This window comes from Sminthopsis crassicaudata, chromosome 4 (assembly GCF_048593235.1).
Source record: "Sminthopsis crassicaudata isolate SCR6 chromosome 4, ASM4859323v1, whole genome shotgun sequence".
NCBI classification, from domain to species: Eukaryota; Metazoa; Chordata; class Mammalia; order Dasyuromorphia; family Dasyuridae; genus Sminthopsis; species Sminthopsis crassicaudata.
In genome coordinates, this window is record NC_133620.1 from 471,016,989 (window position 1) to 471,041,682 (window position 24,694).

Here is a 24,694-nt window from a genome sequence, read left to right on the forward strand (position 1 = left end):
TGATTCTCTCAGAAACTCATCACTGCTGTGTCTGCCTTGTCCATATTCAGTGAGTGGGCGGAGTGTGTGTAGAGGGAAACAATTATGATGATCAAATGCTGTAAGGCACCATCTTTTCCAGTTTTGAACTCCCCGATTTTATATACTTAGGGGGCAAAATCGAGCCATGTTGCTCTCACCGAGGGAAGTAAATCGGCAAGTTACACAGTAGCTTTCATCCAAAACACTTCATTCTCACTGATCACATTTATAGGTGCTCCCAGAACAGAAATGGAACTCGGCAAGTCCAGCTATTCACAAATGGGGAAACTGAGACCCAAAGGTCAAGTGAACATCAGAGCAGTAAAGGACCTCAGAGATCAAGTACAACTCCCTTCTATTACGTGAGAGGAAACTGAGGCTCACAGAGCAGAAGCTGCTTTGGGTAATAGATCAAGATGGGAAGGAGTTCTAGGCTCCTCTATGACCAACTCCCTCACTTTACAGATGAAAAAAAAAACAAAACCAAAAAACATTCCGAGAGGTTTGCTCAAGAGAAGAGGGAAGGTGGCTTCGCTTCAAAGCCCAGGCCTGACTCCAGATTCTTTGGCTCTTTCCATTAAGCCCTGACCCACTCATTTCAAATTTGAACGTCTCCTTGAGCCAACAGCTTTCATTACCTCAACATAATTGATAAAAAAAGAGCACAACACAACACACACACACAGCTTCCTGCTACAACTGCCAAACGACCCTTCTGTGTAACTGCCCATTATAATCCCAACGACAAACATGGAGGACGGATGACATGGGGCTACTGGAAAATCCTCCATGTTGTTCTCACCATAGTTCTTCTACATCGCCTCCCCTTTTTCTAATCAAACCTATCCCCACTAACACTGATTTTCTTTGCCTTGGGCCAACGTTCCTCCTGTTCCGATTATTTGTTCCATGGTGTATCAGTAGACTGTTGGTGCCAATGCACTCCAGCAGAGGCCCTATCCCTCCTTCCATAACACAGCATCTCCTAGGTGCCTCCCATGGGCCAGGCTCTGTGCTGGAATTAATGGCTACCATTTATGTAGAGATTAAGGATTGCAAAGGGCTTTACATATGTTATACCACCTGACCAAACCCCCATTCCACCAATCTCAGGACTTTGAAGAGGTTTTCACAAAAGAATGGAGGAGGTCGGTGATCCCGAAAGTGAGGAACCTTTATTAGGAGGCCACGGGAAACAACGGGACTGAGTCCAGGTCATCATAAAGAACAGGGCACAGAGGGGAGGTCGATGGTAGGATCTCTGAGGTAGCTCCAAAGTACCAGAAAATAGCTCTAGATGGAACAGAAGAGGAGCTGATGCTGCCTCCCCCCCCCCAACCAAGTTCTGCTTCAAGGCTCCAGGGGAACAGTGAGCCCAGGGCTTCGAGATGAGAAGAAATGGGATGGTGTGGCTTTATTCTAGATTAATGGTCACAGTAACCCTTCCGAATTCTAAATTAGGAAAAACAGCTTCCCCTTGCCTCTAACACTTGGAATACGGCCTTTAAAAGGGCAGCAAAGGGTTTTCACAGGCTTTAAAAGGGCAGAAAAGGTTTTCACAAAAGCTCCGAGTATCTGGGTGAAGTGGATCCCTCACATTATTAGTACTTCAGCAAGGCCCTTTGAAATCCCATATCCATGAAAGCCGGGACTCGGAGGTCAGGCCAACAGACCCGATTCATAAGAAAACAAGCCTGGCGTCAGTTAAAATAAGAGACGGTTTTGAAAGCAGACTATCCCGGAGAGTGCCCATTCCAAATTTTTTTTTCCCTTAAGAAAATCTGTTTTTCAAAAGGCTAGGATTCTCAATCAAGAGCTAGGAGGGGCCCAGTCATTATACTGTTTTGGAAACTGAGGCCCAGTGGGGGAAACAGGATATAGACAGCTGGAAAAGACATCAGAAGTCCAACCCTCTCATTTTACAGAGAAGGAAACGCGAGGGTCAGAGACAGACAGGGGAAGTGGTAGACCGTTATATTCCACTGGGACCCAACAGGTGAGTTCATTCACTGGGTGTGCAGTTACAGAATTATGACCCAGCCACTCACTGCTACTTTGACTTAGAGCAAGGCATTTAATGTCTCTGGGGCTCAGTTTCCTCATTGGTAAAAATAAGAGGTTGGACTCAGATCCCTTCTAACTCTGAATCTCTGGTAATATGAGGAACCTACTTCATGGCTATATTATAGAAAACTTATAGAAAGGCAAAAATTAGCTTACAAGCACTGGCAAGACCAGGAAGGTAAAAATCTAATAAATAAAACAAAAATATAACTGAGGGAATCGGAAAGAAACAAATGAACATCCCGGCCCTCAATGAGGTTACCCTCAATGGAAGAAGGGGATGATGGGAGTAGCTACTCAACACTGCCACCCCCTAAAGTCAACATATCCAGGGCCATTGTATTGTACAAGGTTGTCACCTCAGGGGGATTAATGCAAATTAATAATCAATGCTTGATTACTAATTGTAGATTTAACAGAGTTTATACATTGCTAGACTTTAAAGAGAGATTTCTGCTTGTTGCTTAGTTCAATTAAGGGTAGCTGTAGCTAAGAAATCCAAGTCCAGACAGGGAGAACAGAAAGACCCTGCTTTCCTGTGACCCCAGAAACAGCCTCTTTCTTCCAGAGTTCACCAAAGACAAGCAAGTTTTATTGCCTGACTAATTCAAACTGAACAAAAACTATTTCCAATGAAAAGGGAAGTCTTTCTCTCTTCCTTTATTCCCTCCCTCCCTCCCCTCTGTTTCTGTCTATCTGATTCTTTTCCCTCCTTCTTTGTAGCTCTCTGTCTCTTGCCTTTTTCTTCTTCCATTCTTTCTCTCCTTCTTTCCTTTCCCCCTATCTCCTTCCATTCTTCCACAAGGGGAAGGCACGTCTTCATACTGATATGCAAAAAAAAAAAAAAAAAAAAAAAAAAAAAAGGAAGCCACATTTGCTTCTTACTGAATTCTGGCCCCCACCCCCAAACCCCAGGGCCGAACCAAACCTCGGCCTAAATCGAGCACCAGGTAGTGGAGGCAGCCCGTAGCATTTAATGGCCCATCTCCCCATAGACTCCAATGAGGCTGGCCATCTTAAAGGTCACTGAATTTCCCCATGCTCTCCACCTGAAGGAGGCAAGTGAAAACAGCTGTTTGGATGGTGACTAAGGACAGAAATGAAAGATCACTGGTGGGCATATTAGCTGTAAAAGGCAAGTTCTTGCTTCTCCCAGTGTTTTTACCTAACACGAAACAGCTCTGGCTTTGAGTTACAAAAACAAGGAAAGGAAACCCGAGAAGTCTCGGAATCGCAGAAAGCTTGCAGAAATGAAGGGAATCGCTCATGTTCAGAGTAGCAAGCGAAGAGAGCCTGGCAGCTTTGCTCGATGGAGGCAAAGTCGCTCCTGTAGATAGGTCAAAGAGCTCTCCCAGTCAATTCAATGAACTCAAGAGGCCGCCACCCAGACTGGATGAGGGTCAGGAATCAGAGAGGTCAGTCTGTCAGCAAGGCCGGGAGGCCAGCGGGAAACTCCCAGATCTGTTGGAGAATTCTGAGGCTAACTGGACTGAACTGAAGCATCTGGGACTTGACTCAAGGGATGTTTCCCAATTCCATGATTTAGAATGGATCCTCTTACCCCCTTTCCTGCCTCCATTGTAAGAGAAGGACTTTCATAAAGTCTAATTAATAGCTCATGTTTCATTTTCCAGCTTCTTTACTCCATGGTAATAAATGAGGTGAATAGTACTCTTGAGTTAATTCTCTGAAACGCAAATGTCCATATATAAGACTTAGGCCAGGGCAGGGACTAGACCAGTGCTTTTATTAGCATTGGGAATTCTCAGGGAGGGATCCCTGTCCCAATATATTAACTTCCCTAAAACTTATATTTTTATAGAATTACACTATGGGCACACTAGATAGAGAGCCTGGAGTTGGTAAGACTGATCTTTCTGAACTCAAATCTGGCCTCACTACGTGTGTGACCCTGGGCAGGTCACTTCATCCTATTTGCCTCAGTTTCCTCATCTGTAAAATGATCTGGAGAAGGAAATGACAAACTACTCCAGGATCTTTCCCAAGAAAACTCCAAAAAGTCAGACATGACTAAAAATGACTAAACAGCAACAGTATGGAGAGCGGATACCCAGAGTCTTGTAACCAGTATGGCTCATACAAACTGATGTTGAGGGAAACAAGCAGAACCAGGAAAACATTGTACACAGTAACAGCAAGATTGTGCCCTGATCAACTACGAAAGACTTGGGTCGTCTCAGCAGTTCAGTGATCCAAGGCAATCCCATTAGACTTTGGATAGAAAATGTCATTTGCATCCAGAGAGAGAACTATGGAGATTGAATGTAAATTAGCATATGCTATATTCACTTTTTTTCTTTTTCTTCTATTTTTTCTCTCATGTTTTCTCCCTTTTGTTCTCATTTTTTCTCCCCCAACATGATTTATAAAGAAATATGTATTTTAAAAAAGTAATATGCATGTAATAAAACTCATATTAACATAAAATAGATTATAAAATAAACATAGTTTAAAAATCAATATGATGGCAACAAGATTCTATGATGATCAATCCTGATGGACGTGGCTCTTTCCAACAATGAGGTGATTCAGATCAGTTCTAATAATTTTGTGATAAAGAAAGCCAATTACACCCAGAGAGAAGACTGTGGGAACTGAGGGTAGACCACAACATAACATTTTCACTCTTTCTGTTGTTGTTTGCTCCCATTTTGTTTTCTTTCTCAGTTTTTTCCTTCTTGATCCAATTTTTCTTATGTAGCAAGATAATTGTATAAATATGAATACATATATTGGATTTAACATATATTTTAACATATTTAACATGTATTGGAGTACCTGCTTTGTAGGGGAGGTACTGGGGAGGAAGGAGGAGAAAATTTGGAACAGAAGGTTCTGCAAGGGTCAGTGTTGAAGAATTACCCATGCATATGTTTTGTAAATAAAAAGCTTTAGTTAAAAAAAAAGAAGAAGAAGAAGAAGAAGAAAGAAAGAAATCAGTATGGATCAGATTTCTGGGTCCTAACATCGGCCCTTCATTCCCTCCCTCAAGCTGTTGCTTAGAATAAGCAATTTCTGAAAATGTAGAGTAACCAGCCCTGAAGGGAAAACCTCCCATGAAGAGGTTTAAGTCCCAGGTTTTATTAAAAAAAAAAAAAAATGTATTCTCTGCTTTCCTTGTCACACATGCCACTTTAGGCTGTCATAGACACCACTGGGGCCCCTTCTACTCTGAGGTCCTGTCATTCCATCCCTGAATATTGTTTCCAGATTTCCCAACGCCCTCCCTCCACGTTCACCTTCACGCTGAGGAAAACGAACAGATCAAGAAATCTCAAAGCAATTCTCACCTGTTCTCTCATTCCGTGAGAAATTACACAGATTAAAAAGAGACTTCTCTGAAGAACCCAAAAAAGTTAAATTGGGAGGTTCAGGGGAGCAGATTCGAATCTGTGCAGTCAGAATTCCCAGCCAAGGTCTGGCCAAGAGGTCAGAATCCCAGGACTTTCTGCAGCAGGGAGCCCACCATGTCTAAGATAATCGGGAGCTCACTAGTTCCTTAGGAAGATCAGAAACACAGGCAAGACCTGAAAGCACAAGGGCTTTCAATTTAATTTAATTCAATTTTGAAAAAATGGATTTGGATTTGAACTCAGGTCTTCCTGCAGACCTAGCACTCTAACCACTGAGCCACCAGGACGCCTTGACATAATTTACTCTGCACATAATTTAGTACATGCAAGGTTACTGGTTGGTTGACTGGTGACCTTGCAGACAGAGGAGACTGAGAGTTTGGGAAACAGAGCACAAGCATGGAATGAGACTAATGCACCCTGATCAGGATCTGGCTCTCTGTCATCCTTCAACCCAAAGCATTTCTCAACTGGTCAGTAAGATCAATCATCGTCTTATCTAAAATATAAAGAACCAGGAGAGTGAGGAATTCTTTAAGTCACTGACAAGGACAAACGGGTTGTTGGGGTCAAAATCACGGGGACTCTGGGGAAATGACTACAGTATTTTAGAGTCTGTGATAGAACCAAGTTGGGAAGCCGGAAATAAAGCATGCATGCTCGTTAAGGGGAGAACTGATTTCAAAGTATATGGCATGAAGACCAGCAGAATTCTACGTACTAAAATTCTACGCACAACGGCAACCCCAAAGGAATGGACATCTATCAAAAAGAAAACTGAATTCAGAAAGAACAGCCGGCCACTCTGAAGAACAACAGGAATTGTCTTAAAAAATGGATGTGGAAATGGATGGAGAGAAAGACCTCAAAACAAAGGAGAAAATCTAAGAAACATCTGGCCCTGAAAGAGCATGGCTAATAAAAAGACTGTTAAAGAACTTTAAAACCAGCAGGAATCATTGGATTTCCTAACACAAGATGAGGCTAATGGAAAATGGACTTATGGACATTTATAAATTCTCAATTTATGATTATTTGATCATGTTATTTGTTACATACTTCTAGCATGTGTTATGGTACTATGTGCTTATGTAATTTATGTAATTATGTGTAATACCTCCCATATTGATGGATTTATGTTTCAAGGTCATGACTACCTTATGTTCTAAATCAAAAGAAAGGGGGAGATGTTAGGATTACCAGGTGAGAATTCAGGTTGTCTTTGACAATTACAAGGTGAGAATTCAGGTTGACTTGACAGATCTCTGGCTCAGACCTTTGGTTTGGGCCTTTAAAGGGAATTTACACCTTAGGAATTCTAGGAGGAGCAAACTCTCACTGACCAGACAGATTCTTAAAAGACAGAGACAGAAGCAAAATGAGCTGGGGTGGGTAAGGAAAGCTAAAGTTAGCACAAACTTCCCCCCCCCCCCCCAGTTGAATTGGGGAAAAAAGATCCAAGAAGAGATAGGACCACTTCTCAAGATAGAGGCCACTGATGGTGGAGAAAAGGCAGGGATGATCCCGCCCACGTCAGCATTTCTGTTGTGTCTAGCGGGGGAGAATAATAAAGTGCAACTAAAAGGAACTGACGCCCCAAAGAAGTGAGGAAATGGTATGAGAACATCTAGCTGCCCTGAAGGAACTCAAGCTGCTTGAGCCAGTTAATAATAACATTTATAGGAATTCCATCCTGATACCCTAAAGAAACAACTCTCCATTGTGACGCTAGAAGCATTATCATTGGTCTCCAAAAGGTCACAGAGGGTGGGAGCAGCCACCACAATAAGGCGAGTGATGGGCAAATGGCCAATTTTCCAAAATCTGAAAGGGAAGAGAGTCGCTTTCATCTGCAGGCCAGGAAACTGATTTCAATTTCTGGGAGAATTCTTAAATACATCAGGTCGTCAAAGTGGCTGGAGGCATTCTGAAAAGGCTTGGTCGCCAATAGCTGCAGCACACGGTCCCTTCGTTTTCTTTTCTAACAAGGTCAGGGGATCAGCACTGATGATTTTATCTAGATTTTAACCAGGCGTTTGACACAGATTCTTATACTGTTCTTATGGAAAAGAGACAGAGGTGAGGGCTTGAAAATCCTGCCCTCTGAGGTGGATATGGGAGTGGCTGAAATTCTCTGCCAGCTGGAAAGGCTTGGGGCCTCTAGGGAAGGATCCCATGGGGCTGCCTTTAGCTTTGAACTTGGCATTCTCCTCAGTTAGTTAGCTAACAGGCTGCTTATCTGCAGATAATGCATGAATAGGAGAGAGGGTTTAATATGCCAGATGATGTCAGGATCCCAAAGGAGGTAAAATCTTACACCTGAATTTAAAGAGTCAACTTCCACAGTACAGAGTGATAGAGTGCAGGGTGGAGGGGTCAGAGAGCTGAGCCTGGGTCAGGGGGAACTGGGTTCAGATTCCAGCACTGACACACACGACCGTGAGTCTTCACTTCTCATCCCCTCCAGAAGCTGTTCTCAGACACCAGAAGGGACAGATTCTTTGCCCTCATCTCTGTTTTAAGACTTCTCTGGCTCCCTCCCCCTTCCCATCCCTTCTTTCCTCAGAAAACCCATTTCTGGGAGTCTCACCTAGCCAATCACTGAATGGGTATTGCCTCAGTCGAACTGAGACCTGGGGAAGAGCTTAGCTTAAAAAGGCCAAAGTTTCCCCCTGGATCCAGGCCATCCCCAATCATCCTGATCCGTATCTTGCCTCTGAGCCCACATGACTCACAGGGAGAGGGAAAGGCAGGCCTCCCTCACTTAAATCCAAGTCACTTGCATGTCATGGCACCATCTCCCTGATGTCGTGGTCCTCTGTGAGAATGAAGGACGGACATTTCTGGGAGATCTGGACCCGGCTGGTCCTCGGACCTTGTCGAGACCTTCTGGTGGATTGGATCCTCTACCTGCAGGGTAGGGCCACGGCTCTGGGACCTCCACTAAAAGAAGGGGCTCAGCCCGGGTTTCTCGGCCCCTTTCCACCAGCTTGGCTGCTTTGGGATGTCTTCGAAATTTTTCATCACGATCCCATGCCTTTCCCCTATTCTCTCTGCAGCTTCCTTGAGCGTATGGCCTTTCCCCAATAGACTGCAAGCGTCTTAGGGCAAGGACTAGGTTCTTATTTGTCTCCTGCCCCACAATAGGAACTTTATAAATCTTTATTGGCGTGTTGACATTGACAGACCTGCACAGGTAGAAGGAGTTTTCCATACTGGGAGTTTCTCACACTAATGAAATTATGGCTCTGGACCTTCTCTCTCTCTCTCTACCCCCTGTCCTGCTGAAAGAAAGGCAGAAAAGAAGAAAGAAAAAAGAAGAAAAAGGAAGAAAGGAGAAAGGAAGGGAGTAAGCCTTTACATAGAACTTAAATGTGCCAAATGCTGGAGAATTAAGCCTGGGGATATAAATCAGAAACACAAATAAAAACCAGACAAAACTAAGTAATTAGAACTTTACAGTGTTACCTTTGTGTACCCTTTAAGGTAGATGTTATGATCTTCATTTTAAAGATAAGGAAACCAAAGCAGGAAAAAGTCACAGAGTTAGTAAGTGTTGTCTCGGGCTGGATCTGAACTCGGGTCTTCGAGACGTCACCCATCATGCCGTCAGATGCCCAGGAGGAATGAGACATGGCTTACAGTAAGAAAAAGGCTGGGGTTCCGGTGTGCCACAGGCACAGTAGCCTCCCTCCTTCATAACTTACTTCCAATTAATATTTAGGACACTCGAATTTTAGATATGGTTGTCACAGGAAAAACGCCAGAACTGGAGTATCGTGGTACAAGGTGACAAGAGTCCCGTTTTCTCTTTCCTGGAAGGACCAGTTATGGAGAGGGGAAGCTGAGGTAGATCTCCCATCAAGACATCAGCCCTAATCTGTTTTCTGAATTAGCCTCGCCTCGTCCCCTGCCCGATTGATCACTCCCCCTGGAAATCTCAAACTCAAAGGGAACTCTTCTTCACTAACTCCTCTCTTCCCATCGTCCTGAATCTTTCCCCTTCCCTCTTTGAGTGGAGGGCCCCGGCATCTTCTCAATCACCACCAGCTATAACCTCAGAATCGTTCTTGGCTCTGCCCTCTCTCTTGCCAGCCCCACCATCCAATGAGGTGCCAGGTCTGGTGGACACCGCCTCCAAATCTCTTGCGCCCACCCCTCTTCTCTCTGTTCACTCTAATGCCTCATTTCCTCCCTTCGTAGCAGCCACATAAATGGGTGCCCCACCTCTCCTGTCTCCCTTCTCCCATTCGGTCTGCCAAAATTACCCTTTTCTCATTTGTAAACTTTCACTGGGACCCAAATTTCTACAAGATAAAGCCAAAAAGTCCTGGCATTCACAGGCCTCTGTTCACGGTTGGGTTCTCCTATTTTTCCAACCTTATTTCCCACGATTCTGTAGGCAGAACAGTAGATTGGAAAGAACATTGGGTTTAGAGATAGAGAATCTTTGAAGACTGTGTTTTTATGATCTTGGACGAGTCACTTCCCTTACCGGGGCCTCAGTTTCCCCTTCTGTAAGATCACAAGATGGCCTTTGAGGTTCTTACCAGCTTTAGATCAAGAATCCCACAATCCAATCCTATGGCTACTCCGCAATTCTTTCTCAAACTCAACAGTCCAGACAAACTTTATTCTCTTAGCTCTTCTCCACACTCAGTGTCCCATCTGCTGTACCCCCGGCCTTCCCTAGCCCAGGAACACCCTCCCTCCTTATCTGTCTCTCAGCAGCCTTGCCTTCCTCCCAGGCTCATCTCCTGGAAGCACTGGAAACAAATTTTCCCCTCTCTCCCTATAGGCGTTTCCTTGGCCTAGACTCACCTTTGTGCCAGGCAGCACAGCAGAAGGTAGTGCACCCCACGAGGATTATCCGTTTACCTCACTCCCCAACGTTAAGCCCAGCAGTTACAGGGTCTGTCCTTTCAGGCTTGGGGGACTAAACTAAAGCACGTTCCGGCCAACTCTGCCTAGGTGAGAGGCAACGTGGCGCATTGATGGAGCCACCTCAGAGACAGGAAAACCTGGGGTCAGGCTCTGCCTCTGACACCTAACTGTAGGATCCTGGGCAAGTCACTTAACTCACTCATAGGGAGAAATGAATCTTGTACCTGAATTCAAAGGATCCACTTTCAAGGTACAACAGGATAGAGACAGAACTCTCTAAAAATATGTGGCAGAGAGACGGCCAATCCGAATGGGTGGAGGGAGGTCCTTTACCTGAGAGGTCCCTGGATTAAGAAAAGCCCAGACCCGCTCTCTGCAGCTCTTACTGCCTCATATCTGCACATCAGAGGACGAACTTCGGAATGCATGGTATCCGGTCATTTATTACTTTGGAATTTCGAAGAGATTAGCTCTCGGAAATGATCACATGACCTGAGGAATGCTTCAGCTACTGCATGTGATAGCAGAGCGATTACATTTTCAGAAATGCCTGGAGAACTCCAGGCAATTAACGTGCGTTAAGCAATAAATATCAGGGATGGAGTTTTAAAAAAAGTTTAAGTCTCTCATACCATGAAAAATAACAAGCGCAAATTGAATCCTCATTTCCCCTGAAGTACTAGGGAGAAGCACGACATTCAGGGTATAGGACGGCTGACTTGAGACTACCGGCCGGGTTTGTCACAGCATCTCGAACATTTTGGATCACGGTCCAGGTCTAAAAACAAGGCCGTCTGCCCTTTGCCGAGCCCTTCTCGGGATTCTAAAATGCTCCCCTTATAACAAGTTCGTGAAGAGGTGGGTAGTGTAAGTGATGCTCTCCTGTGGCTGGAGAAGAGGAAAGGGATGTTTAGTGAGGTGAAGAGACTTCACTAGTGATCTGGTTAAAAAGCAGAGAACTGCTACCCAAGATTCAGAAAGAGGCAGGGGGAGAAGAGGACAGGGGGAAAAGGAGGGGGAGGAAAAAGAGGGAGAAGAAGGAGGATGAAGAGGAAGAAAAGGGAGAAAGGAGAGGAGGAGCAAGAAGAGGAAGAGGAGAAGAAAGAGGAGGAACGAGAAGAAGAGGAGGAGGAGGAGAAGGAGAACAACAAAAAGAAGGAAGAGGAGGGAGGGAAAGAGAGAGAATGAATGGTGGAGGGGTAATATGAAATAAGACTAGAAGATAGAAAACATTAGGAAGGGCCTTAGTGCCCATCAAAGATTTGGTCTCAGATAAAGATGGAACACCTATAATTCACTGGGCAGTTGGAGGGCCTGCACTTTAAGAATAGCAGATTGTCAGACCAAGGAGGCTGGATTGCAGAGAAAGACAGGAAGTCAGGAGGCCAGTTAATCCAGGCAAGAAGGAAAGGTAAAGCAGGCCAGTGACGGGTGGCAAGAAGAAGCTGGAAGCAAGAGGTGTCCTGCGGGCAGAATGGCCAAACTTGACAAAGCCGGGAATAGGAGGAGGAAGGGGCCAGGACAAAGAGCCGAGTCCGACTGTGAAGCTGAGGACTCGGCAATCGCCAGGACGGAGGTCCCCAAGATAGAAATAAGTGACTCTGGAGAGCGGGTCACTCGAGAGGGGACTGATGGGCAAATGTCTCTGGGTCACAATGGACCTGAGCAGACCCGTCTCTCGGCCAGTGATGATGTGAGAGGAGGAGGAGGAGACACACCAGAGAAATCTGCAATAATCATGGTTGGACCCATGGGATTGCCAAGAGGGGGAAACCTGACGAGGATGGTGATCACCCACGCAGAAGGTACAGGGAAGGGGCAGAGGAGACACTGTTAGAGAGGTAGGAGGAGAAGCAAGGGGCTGGAGCAGGAGGCCAGACCGGAGGCTGGGTCAACAGTGTCAAACTCCTAGAGATCAGGAAGGAGGCTGCAGATTTCACAAATGCCGAGGTCACAGTGGCCAAGGAGAGGGCAGCGTCAGCTGAGCGATGAGGTCAGAGGCCAGATCACCCGGGGCTGATAAGAAAGGTCAGACACAAAACAGAGAAGCTTCTTTCCAAATGCTGCTGGTGGAAAGGCGAGGGGAAGGCCCAGGGAGGAGGTAACAGGGGCCAGAGAAGGGCTCATTCAGCACGGGAGACATCTGGGGATGAGGACTGGGTGTAGGGGGCAGGGATGAAAGGAAAGAGAGGATGATTGAAATGATGACCTCTGACCTCAGGGTCAGAACTTGGAGCTTCAGCTTCCTCACCGGTAACCTGAGAGGAGTGGACCAAAGGGCAACTCCTTCCTACTTGGCCCTTTAAAGTTTTCCTCCTCTCCCAGCAAGCCTAGGAGTCAATGATTAGGACAGCCTTCAAAATCCTCCCTTTACAGACCAGGAAACTGAGGCACAAGAATCTTCACTGACCTGCCCAGGATCTCACAGCTAGTAAGAGAACCCAGAATTCCAAGCCTTGCTCCTTCCCGCCCAACCCAAGCTCCCACTTGATTCTGTCCTTTCCAATCAACAGATAAAGAGATGTTAAAAATCCAAATCCAGTGCTTAAAAATCCTGCCCTTTGCCCGATCCAATGCTATCCAGAGAAATCATCTGCAGAGCCAGGGTATTTTCCTCTACCTTTCATCAGATAGCAGCAAGCCCAAATCTGTCTGATGGAACCACAGAAAAGTGCTCAAACTGACCCTTCCTTGGAGCCCTTCCATCACGCCCGCCTTCACGCTCAGGGCTTAATTATAAGAAAAGCAAACTTTAAAAGTGCAAAACAATGGTCCCGTATAACTCAGGATCACCTTTGCAAATTTCCTCTGGAAAACCTTGGCACTCTGCTGCTCCAGGGACCAAGAAATAACATTGTTCTTTCCTAGTCCGAGGCCTGGGAAGATGTACGGAGAGAGGCCCGTCCTACCCAGCATTCCCCTCTGAGCTCGTGAGGGCTGCTAGTGTGGCAAGTGAAGGTCTCCAGGGCCCTGGCATAGCTTGGGGGTGAGGTCACCTGTCTGACCAGATTGCTTGATTTGGGGCTTTTGGAAGTCTCTAACCCTGGGCCTATAAATACTGACAAGTAATAGGAAAAGAACATTTTTCCCCTTCAATAAATATAGTAAGCTAAAATATCCACGACTGGAAATCGCCCAATGTCCATCCCGGGCATTCTAATTTATGACGCTGCCATAATGGGGGGAGGAGTCCCATCCAGAAAGCTTTCCTTAATTAAACTTCCCGAGCCTGGAATTTAACAAATATGTGATCACTTAAAAAGAACCATTTCAGTCACTCTCATTCCTGGGGTTGGTGAGATCTCTGTGGGACATACACAGAAACTACGCAGCTCGGAACACCCGAAGGTTCTTCTCGTTACTGCGTTAAATATTATTATTATTATAGCTTTTTATTGACAAAACATACACATGGGTAATTTTTCCACACTGACCCTTGTAAAACCTTCTGTTCCAAATTTTCCCCTCCCCTAAATCCAGGTAGTCCGATACATGTTACCTATGTTAAAATATAGAGTTAACTTTATTATTTAACGACAACGATTTTAAAGTAGCCCATGTGGACCAGGAGTTCAAATTTGGGGTTCAAATGAAGCTCACTAGCTATGTGATTCTGAGCAAGGGACTTAGCTTCTCTTTGCCTCAGGTTCCTCATCTGTAAAATGGGGCTAATGAACAGGTTTGTTGTGAGGATTCAATGAGATAATGATCACTAGACTTGTGGGCCATAATCTCTTAATTCTTCAAGCTGGAGCAAAGATAATGAAATGGAAAATGTAATGAAAAAGCAATAAAATAAAGCCCTCACTCCAGAATGGTTGGGAAGTGGGTTAAAAGTTACTCTTTCCAAGAGGCTGGTGGGAATGGGACACTGGTGATACTCCCCAGCCTACAGCCCCCTGTCTGGTTGCCCATCCTGTGCTGGAGACCTTCCTCAATTTCTCCTGATTTCATGAAGACAATGGGATTGGTGGATTAAATAGAGGTTTTTGGGTTTTTTTTTTTTTTTTTTTTTTTTTTTGGTGGGGGAAGGATAGTCCCTTGTTCATTTTGCTTTTAATTAAAGGGAATGTAATGGGCCTTGGTTCGGAGCAGATCCAGTTCCTTCTAAATCCCAGGCTCCAAACTGACAAAGGTCAACGTGTTAAATGTCTGAAACATGACCTCTTTCCCCCTCCCCCCCCCCCAACAGTTGTTCTTGAAAAACAAAGGGAAGCTTTTGTGGGTTGTTGGGATGATGTTTTGAGAGTGTCACTTTTAGTTTGAAATGGAGCTCCCATTTAGGGCCTACTGCCAGCGAGGGCTCCCCAAAGGTCAAAGACAGAGGCTGAGCCCCCTAACTTTAGGTAGAGCCCCCTCCCCCCCAGCTCCTGGCTTCCCAGTCAGTCCCCCAGCCTTGACTAGCCAGAAGAGCCTGGTCTCAAACCCGGGCTTATCAGAGTCAAAATACACCTCCGGGGCAGATAAGAAATAGCTGGCAAAACTGACACCTCGGATGGTAACTGGAATTTCCTTTTCTCTGGGTGTGAGTGGGGGGAGGGGGGCCAGAAAAGTCTCTCCTCCCCAGCCCCCTCCCACGCTAGGAGGATTTAAATTTGGATACCATCATTCCTGCCTGTTCAGAGAAAGGCCGGCTGCATCCAGGGGCAAAAGTCACTGCCTGGAGGTCTTGGCCAAGTCATTTCCCTGCTAAGCCTCAGTTTTCCCCCCTACAAAATGGGATGTCATGCTGTCTGCAGATTTTCACAGATTTGCCAATTCTGGACTTTATAATTCAAAGGTAAGACCACAAATTATCCTTAATTATTCCTTCTCTCCTTTTCTAGCCCCCAAGTCAGTAGAGGGACTGATGAGCTCCCACAGGGAGGAGGTCAGCCCAGCCACAGAGAACAACATCAACTGGGAAGGCCAAGACTGGGCTCAAGGCTTCCTCTTCCCCTCAGTCAGCCCAAGATCATGCCCCTGAGGTCCCCTGCAGCTACCAAAGTGAGTCCCGGGGCCAGGGCAGGGAGCCCCCCCTCCCCCAGGCTCAGGCAGGCCTCCAGCGGGAGCTCAGGGTGCTGGGTGAGGCAGCCACAGTCGGCCTCCGATCCCTTCCTGGTGTGTAAGCGCTCCAAGCTGGGCGGCTCAGGGGCAGAATAACAACGGCTTGGCATGAAGCGGTCCAGGGAATGGGCCCAGGCCCTAAGGGGAAGGGGAGCGACTCCCAGGGTGCGCTGAGGAGGAGCTTTCGATTAAACATTTTCACATAATGAACAATGAAAAAACCTTTCATGGGAAGGAAAAACACCGCGGCCCGAATGGATCAAATGTGTTGTTTAACAGGTCCTGCGGCTAGCCGGGCTTTCTGCGGCTGGGCCCCGGCCTCCCCATTCCTACCTGGCTGAACTCAAGCCACCTAATCCCAGCTCTTCATTTTACAGATCGGGAAACTGAGTCTGCCGGGGGGCGTGGCCCACGCTTATTCTCAGATTCCTCACTTGCCACAGCTGGAAAGGGCCCTCAGGGGCCATAGCTCCAAGGAGGAAACTGAGGCCGCCCCGGGGGTGGGTCACGGAGCTATAATTAGAGATAGGACCCAACTTCTCATTTTTACAGATCGGGAAACTGAGTCCTCAGGGAGGGGACGTGACTTGCCCGGTGCGCCCATTCTCAGAGGTTCCTCACTTGCCACGGCAGGAAAGGGCCCCTCAGAAACCATCTGGTGGAAACAGCGCATTTCTCACAGGAGGAAACCGAAACGGGGAAAGTGGCCGGTTCCCCAATGAATGAGGGTGGGAGGGGGGCGAGAGGGAAAAAAAGTCCGGGTCTTTCCGTGCCTCAGCCGGTTCTCCCCCCGCCCCCGCCCAAGGCGAGAGCAGCGGCGCTCCCTCCCCACCCCAAGGGAGACCGGGAGAAGGAGGGAGGAGGGCGGCAGTCCCCCAGGAAGCGGCCTCTCCCAGCCAGCAGCGCCGGGCAAGTGTCGGAGGCGGCGGGAAGGAGGCACTGGCCCGGCGGTGGGAAACCAGCTCAAACTTCTCCGGCCGAAGAGAACTTTTCTCGCCCCGTCCCGGTGCTCGTCCCCTCCCGCCCGCCCGCCGGGTACCGAGCCGCCCCTTACCAGTTTCTGAGCCTCGGGGCTCAGACACTCGATTTCTTTCTTTTGCATGGCTGAGGACGCGGATCCGACTCTTCCCAGAGTCCCAGCTTCCCTCAGGCGGCGGCGGCGGCGGGCGCGGCGGGCGAGGGCACTTCCTAGAGCCCGGCTTTCATTCATCCATCTCCCGGAGCAGGCCGGGAGCGCGGGACCCGCCCGCGGAAAGCCAGGGGAAGCCCTGCTCCTCGCAGAAGGGGGAATCCGACCCGGCTTCACGGCCGCCAAACTCCCATGTTTTCCCCGCGGCCCGAGACTGGGAGCCGGCCGATCCCCTGGGGCGTGGCCAGGAAGTGAGCCGAGTGCAGGTGATCCCCAGCCCCGCCGCCGCAGCCCCGCCCCGCCGGGGACCCCGCCGCCGCGCCCGCTCCGGCCGCAACTCCCCGCGGCCTCCGCGCCGGCCCGCCGCGAGTAACTTTCCGTTGCTCGTCCCCCACCCTAGTTCTAGACACACAGGAAAGGCAGGCGAAAGCTGGCCCAGGCCCCGCCCCCGGCTCCCAAGCTTCGCTCTGAGTCAGCAGGAGACGAGCGGCCTGAGAAGGTGCTGCCGGGGCCCGACCAGCCGAGGAGCGGAGGCCGGCCTCCTGGTGCTGGGAGCGGAGGCCGGGCCTCGGGGGGGGGGGGGGGGGGGGGCGCTGGGAGCAGAGGCCGGCCTCCGGGTGCTGGGAGCCGAGCCGGGGCGGGCCGGGGGCCGGCACTTCCCGGGGCACATTTCATGCCTCCTGGCCCTTAGTTAAACCCTCCCGGAGGAGGAGGCCGAGCTGGCCCGGACCAGGGGCTCGCACGTGCGCCGCTGGGTCCCCCCGGCTCCAGGCTCCCGGACTCCTCCGAGGCCCGGGTGTGAGCGCGCTGCCCCCTCCGTGAATCCGGGGCTCCTTTCCTGCCCCGCAAGGGGGAGGGTTTGGGGATCCCCAGCTGAGCCCCCAGTCCGGCCTGTGTTCTGCCCCCAGAGTACGAACAGGGCCCCACTGCTGCCTGCCAGCCTCCCTGCAGCTAAAACTATCCTCCGTCCCCCAGCGCCAAGGGCCACCACTCACACCGCCGGGTGCCCTCCCTCCCTCTCCCCCCAGCCCGCAATGGGTCCGGCCATTCTGAGCTCTGCCAGGCCCGCTGGATATTAGAGAGACTCCATGTCCCCGACAGGCAGAGAGCAGGGGAGCTTCCTTCTATCCCACCCCACAGACCTGCCCTCCCCAGGCTTACAATCCACACACTGGCCTGCCTCCCTTATTCCCTGCCCCCATCTCATCTCCAAATCTTTGCACTTCCCCTTCCATCTTTTATCCTGACCCCCAGGCTGCCTTCAATGCCACCTCCTGCGGGGAGAAGCTCCCAGAACCTGCCCGTCTGGGACCACCTTCCCTCCTCCATCTGTATCCAGCTGGCAGGTGGAGGAGAGGAGCTCCCTGTGCACAAAGAGGCTCTTTTTGCCTTCCTTGGCACCCTCAGGACTTGCTTGGCGCACAGTTGGTGCTCGATAAATGCTTATTGACTAGCTGCCCTTGTGTACTTTAGGAAACTAAAAGTCACAACTCTGTGTCTAACAAACAGTCAATTATGGCTGAAATGGATGAGGAACAGGACTGGCCGAGCGCTGTCCACCTGCCTGCCCCCCTCTTAGAGAAAAGAACTCCAACTGTTTGCAGCTGGGACTCCAAGCAGAAAAACCCACAGTTAGTGAAGAGGGCTAACAATAGGAACAATAACAGCCAGAGAGCATGACTTCCCAAACAGCTTCCTGGATGTTACTTATCTGACCCTCACTACAATCCAGGAAGGTGAGGATTATTGTTATTATCTCCATTTTGCAGATAAGGAAACACACCGAGAGGTTAGGTGCCTAGCCCACAGTCTCCCAGCCGGACACAAAGAGGACTCCATAGTGTTTTTACAGGGGCTTTCTGCCTCCCAAGTCTGGAATGCCTTCCCTCCTCCCTTCCGGTAATCCCCAGCTTCCATCAGGCCTCCCTGACTTCCTACTGGAGACCTTTTCCTCCCTCCCCATCAAATTACCTCATAGGATTTCCTAGATCCTTACTTGGGAAGATCAGGGGATCACAGCCTCAGACTTTAGAGGAAGGATCCTCAGAAGCCAGTGAATCCACCCTCATTTTACAAGGAAGGAAACTGAGGCAAAGAGTTTAAATGCTCTGTCCAGGGTCACAGAGCTGGTAAGTAATAAATCCAGTTCTTCCAGATTTCTAGTTCAGTGCTTTATTCATTTGGACACCCTTCGGGGCAGTAAGCCTTTGATAACCCCAAGAACCCCTAACACTCGATAAGACCTTAGTAAATGCAGATAGTGTGACAAATTGAATGATTGTTCCATCCTGTTTCCAGAAAAACAATGTACTCTCAGACACTTAGCACTTCCTAGCTGTGTGACCCTGGGCAAGTCACTTAACCCCAGCCTCAGGGGAAAAACAAAAGAAAAACAAATGCAACCTAAACTTAGATAGGATTATTAATTAATCAATTAGTAAGCATTAAAATCAAGGCTATAGGAAGATTTTGGAAAGAGAGGCTATTGGGTTAAAAAGGGGAAAATTGCAAAAGTACTGGCAGAAAGGAAGTGTCTCATCTCCTTTCTCAACTCACTGTGTATAAAAAAAGCTGTAAATGCTCTGTCCAGGGTCACAGAGCTGGTAAGTAATAAATCCAGTTCTTCCAGATTTCTAGTTCAGTGCTTTATTCATTTGGACACCCTTCGGGGCCTTGGTAACCCCAAGAACCCCTAACACTCGATAAGACCTTAAGAAATGCAGACAGTGTGATAAATTGAACAACTGTTCCATCCTGTTTCCAGAAAAACAATGTGCTCTCAGACACTTAGCACTTCCTAGCTGTGTGACCCTGGGCAAGTCACTTAACCCCAGCCTCAGGAAAAAAAAGAAAAAAAAAAAAAAAAAGAAAAACAAATGCAACCTAAACTTAGGATTATTAATCAATTAGTAAGCACTAAAATCAAGGCTATAGGAAGATTTTGGGAAGAGGCTATTGGGTTAAAAAGGGGAAAATTGCAAAAGTACTGGCAGAAAGGAAGTGTCTCATCTCCTTTCTCAACTCACTGTGTATAAAAAAGGCTGGTTTTGTTTTCTTGCTTAAGGACTCAGAGGAGATGAACAGTTAGTCAATCAACAAGCACTTTTCAAATGCCTGCTACAGACCAATTTTGTACTAAGCTCAGAGGCTGCGTAGGCAATACCAGCCCTGGCTTTCCAGGAGCCTGAGTGTCATGGAGAAGACAAAACAAATAAAGGCTGCTCAGCTCTGATGTATACAAGATAAATTGGAGCTGAATGACCACAGCACCCAGTTCTCTTCTCAATGTCAACTCAGCTTAAATATCAACAAGCATTTATTTAGTAAATACACCTTCAAGGAAATTTTCATCTTCTACCCAAGGTCACTAAATCACTAGCAAAACGTCCCAACCAGCTTCTTGACTGGACTGAAATGGGCAAACATCTTGTTAAAGGGATTCAGCACTGGGTGATAGAAATCCTTGGTCTCTTACATCATTGGGTTTCCATTTCCAAAAGACAGTTCTGGGCACTTCATCCCTAACTCGCTGGGCAATCCAGAACGTCTCCATGTCTTATTTTTGTCTTCCTCATGAGACTCTGGGCTCCTGGAAAGTCGGGAGAGCCTTCGTGCCCTCAGACAATGTCTGTAGAGGACACTTTTTGATTTGATTTATTCCCCACACTCTCTAAGGGGGGAAAGCTTGGGCTGGGTGGGGGGGTCTGAAGTGACCAGACTGGTTTTTTTTTTTCTGCAAGGTAAGTGAAGACCCTCCCCCCTTTTTATCTGGTCGAGTCTGGCCAGAGATAGATACAACCGGAAGGAAATCATAGCTGTCTTTCATGAAGAGTCAACCTTAAGCAGCTGAATCTCCCGGCTCTTGAGCCCCCTCCCCCAGGCCACTTCCTATCTCTTCACACTCTCTTCTTTCATCCCTCCCCCTCCTCATCAGCCCAGGAAGAAGAGGGGGGAAGGGGGAGCGAGAGTGAGAGAGACAGGATGCAGTCATCCCCCTTCTGGCAGCATCTCGGTTACAAGGAGGCAAAAGAGGAGGTTGCTTAGCAACAAGCTCCATTGTGTTTCTTCCGGGCCGGGCTGCTCCAGAGAGGAAGCTGCTGTCTGCTGGCCCCGCCTGGTGACCAGATGAGGTCAGCTCTGTCATTGAGGCCCCCACTTGGGGGCAACGTGGTCCCCCACCCATGTTTCCAGTGGCTTGGCAAGCCTGGGCCGAGGTCCGCCAGTGGCCTTTGGTTCCATCTGGGCCAGGCATGTGGAACTGCTCCCCCCTCCTCCCCAGACGGGGCCGTGGGGACACATTTCTCCCAACCCTCCTTTTCAATATAGAATCTGAGAAAGCACCCCCCCCTTTCCTCCCCCCGCCTGTGATACAGGAGAGTCAGCTCAGCAGCCTCCCTCCACAATATCTCATTTCACAGAGGGGGAAACCGAGGCAAAACGAGAGCACAGACTTAGAGGCAGAAGTGACCCCGGAGGGAAAAATGGAGGCCCAGACACAGGAAGTAGCTAGTTTTAAGTCCTCCAGAGAGCACTTAAGGGTGGCTAATTTGCACATGAAATGTTTGCCAGTTTCTTCTGCTCCTTCTCAGCTAAACAAAAGTGGGTCCACGTGCACCCCGAGCCAGGACCGGCTCCTGCAGCACAGCCCGAGTGCCCAGATTGGCAGGGCTACAAGCAGGGGCTCAGAGAGAGCTCCCCACGTTCATTGCCCCCTCCCAGAGACCCATTTTTCCTAGGGAGCCCCAGGCTCATGGATCCCTTAGTCAAGCAGAGATTCCTTTAGTTACAAACCTCCCCTGTGGGGAGAGGACCAGGACTAACATTTACACTAGAGTGAGAATTACTTTCCTCACTCAACCCAGCTGAGAGGATGGCAGGGAAAAGGGACAGAGTGGAGCAGAGAAGGTGGAGGAGGGGACGTGGGGAAGCTCCCCCCCCCCCCCAGATTAGCCAGGAACTGATGCAAAATAACAATAGCTGCATTTTTATAGTGCTTTAACATGGTTGATTTGAACCTCATAGACCCCCCCCCCCGTGTGTGTGTGTGTGTGTGTGTGTGTGTGTGTGTGTGTGTGTGTGTTATTCCCATTTTCTAGAAAAGGAAACATGACTTGCTCAGGGTCATACAACTAGGTCAGGCAGGATGGGAGTTCACCTACTGCTCCACCTAGTGGCCTCGAGTACCTCAGCACCTGACAGGTGGGGGTGCAATGGTTAAGATACGGGAGACCATCATCCCAACACTATATTTCTAGCTTGTACAAATTCATATAGTCATAACATTTTAAATTCTTCATTCTTGTTTTTAGTTTTGAAAAACATGATACAGGAAAAAGAACTGAAATCAGAAGGAGAGGGGCTTCCTCTGGCAGAGGGAACTTCCAGCACGTTGGGGCCCTTCCTCCCTGTCACTTGGACTCTTACAGTTACCAGACTCAGCTTGGCCGGGGTCACCAGACCATGTGGGTCAGAGGCAGGATTTGAATCTTCCCAATGTGGAGCTGAGCTCCCTAGCCATTAGACTACACTGTCTCTACTATGCAGCTGGAGGCCTTGGGTTCAAGCCGGCTCCCCTGTTGGCTCCCTGCCTCACATGGGCACCTCCCTCCAGCCCTTGGTTTCAAGTGGATGGAAGAAGTAACCCCTAAGGTCTCTTCTGGATGAAAATCCTGTGATCCAATGACATTTTCCAGCTCTCTCTGCTGTGGAGGAATGGAAGGACAACAAAAGCCCTTCAGGGTACAAGCTTCAGGTTAAAGGGCACCAACTTTTGGCCTGAAGTAGTTTAAGGGAAGCCAAAGGGTGGGAGGGGAAGCTGGGCTGAAATTTCAGCAGGATGTGGAAGGGGGAAAAGAGGGGAGCCCCACAAGCAAAGATCTGGAGCTGAGCTCACTGGAGGGCTCTGGGTAAAAGAGGGCTACAGGGGAAAATGGTCAAGGAGTCTCCAGGATACAGGGGAGGGGACTAACTTCCTCACTATCCCCTCTCAACATCAGTTCTATGAGCCCACAGAACCTGCTTCAGTCAAAAAAAAAATTTTTTTTTTTAGCTCAAATGAGTCTCCTGCTTAATAAAGCTTTAGTGATGCCTTTTGCCCTCCCCCAACAACAACAGCTCCTGACCATCAGACATTCCCACCTTCACTTGCAGACCCACAACCACCAGTTAAGCGAAGACAGACCCTGGTACCCAGTCTACCCCCAGCAGCTTGGGGATTACCTCTGGGGCACAGGAGGAAGGAAGTGGGCCTTCCCATCAGCCACCTCGCTCAGGCAGAGTGAGCATTCAGCCCCAGCTTCTGCTTTCCTCCTCTTACTCACATTTTCCTTCCCCTTTGCTCCTCTGAATCCCTCACTCTGGCTACGTGCCTCTCTTTAGGGGCATCTCCTACCACTGGCCTTGTTCCCCGTAATCTGTGAGTAGCAGGTATGGGCTCACTCCTGGATTCCCGCCTCCCCCAGACGTGTCTACAGATGCCACCTGGCTCTCTCATGACAGCTGGGGGGCCTGTGCCTGCCAATGGGCTCTCCAGTCGCAGATCACAACAGATTATAGACTGGAAGAGACCTTCAAATTCAGGCTTCTCACTTTCTAGCTGAGGAAACCGAGGTCCACAGAGTTCAAGTATCTGCCCAGGGCCAAGGGGAAGTGGTAATTATAACTCACACTTTTGGTGGTCTCATCAGCCTAATGCAGTTATCAGCTGTGTGACTTTGGTCAAGTCATTTAACCTATCTGTAAAATGGTGATGAGAGTACCCCCTTATCTCCCAAAGCTGTTTGAGGGTCAAATGAAATATCTATACAGTGCTTTGTAAACTTTCAAGCACTTTTTCAATGCTATTATTATTTTTTGTTATTATTATCATCATTGTTACCCTAGGCAGGGACTGATTGAGAGGTCACAGATTTATCCTTTTTTAAAGCCATCACTTCAACACAATTCTCAATTCTGTATTGGCTGATAGAACAAAAAAAAATCCCTTTAAACAAGAACAATAAATGCATATTTATATAATGCTTTATAGTATACAATGTACTTCAAAGTGATCTTTGTCATCAGACATCCACGTACAAAACTCTAGAACAATTCCAAATGGGAACAGTGCCAGAGATGGAATTATTTATATTTTTCTCAGAGACTAAATTCAAACCAAGCCCGATTTTAGAATCGCTCTCCTGCTGAAATCCTACCACATCCCTCAGCTGAGGTAGGCAGCTTGGCCTTTGTCTGAGGGAATTAGAGTCATTAAAATTAATGAAGATGTCTCAAAGATGGGTGACTCCCTCATAATTTAAAAAAAAATTGTTGTGAGAATAAAATGAGAATGTTTGAAAAATACAGTGTGGGCCCCAGGGTGCTACATACATGCTAGTTATTAATAATATGATTGTGAATGTTATTATTAAGGTTTGGCTCTTGAACCCTAAACCCTCAGTGTCTCTCTCTGTGTATCTCTATTTTTTTGTTTCCTATCTCTGGCTCCTTCAAAATCAGGATTTCCAGAATCAGGGTCTTCTGTGGCTCTTTCTGTGGCTTCTAATGGCAGCCACGATCTTTGCCATGATACTTCCTACAGGAAGCACAGGTGTGAAGTTTACATCCTAGGCAAAGTCAACAGGTACTTCCCATTTCTTGTGTCAAGGACCCGATTGTTAATCTGAGGAAGCCAGTGGCCTGTTCTCAGACTTTAAATGCATAAAATGAAATATATAGAATAATAATGGAAACCAATTCTATTGAAATAAAGATGCCATTTTTTTACATCCACATTCACCATCTCCTACCTTCTCTGTAGTTTAGTTTCCTCATCAGGCTTTGGGATTCTTCATTGAGCAGGGGATAAAGCCCAGAAATTGGAATCAGGAAGAAGTCAAAATCTGAGTTCAAATCTCTCCTCAGATACTCACTGGGCAAGTCACTTCATCTCACTTTGCCTTAATTTCCTTATCTGTAAGATGAGGAGGGGAAACTGATGGCCTCTAAGTGCCTCTCTTAACTAATCTGCATGTGATTTGCACAAATCATTAAGGTTTGATAGCATCACTAGAGCTTAGAACTAAGAACAGATTATTGGAAATCATTTGCCAGTGTTAAATTACCCAGGTGTAACAGGGACAAGAGTAAGTGAACAGCTACATTTCCCATGAAGCTTTGTTCTTTAAGGACTGCCTGA

At 47.9% G+C, this 24,694-nt stretch overlaps 1 protein-coding gene across 43 annotated transcripts in view; it reads right to left on the reverse strand.

Annotated features, from left to right (window-relative positions):
• Nucleotides 1–24,694, reverse strand: part of LRRFIP1 (LRR binding FLII interacting protein 1) — a 186,461-nt gene that overhangs the window by 86,983 nt on the left and 74,784 nt on the right. For 20 of the 43 annotated variants that reach the window (XM_074264395.1, XM_074264394.1, XM_074264397.1 and 17 more), the window contains exon 1: nucleotides 16,444–16,732. The exons of 11 other annotated variants lie outside the window; for them this stretch is intronic. In XM_074264395.1, coding sequence (XP_074120496.1) covers nucleotides 16,444–16,599 — 156 coding nt within the window. In that variant the 5' untranslated portion in view covers nucleotides 16,600–16,732. Of the gene's footprint in view, nucleotides 1–16,443; nucleotides 16,910–24,694 lie in introns of those variants that run through there. 12 more of the 43 variants (XM_074264379.1, XM_074264387.1, XM_074264376.1 and 9 more) reach the window with 5 other exon arrangements.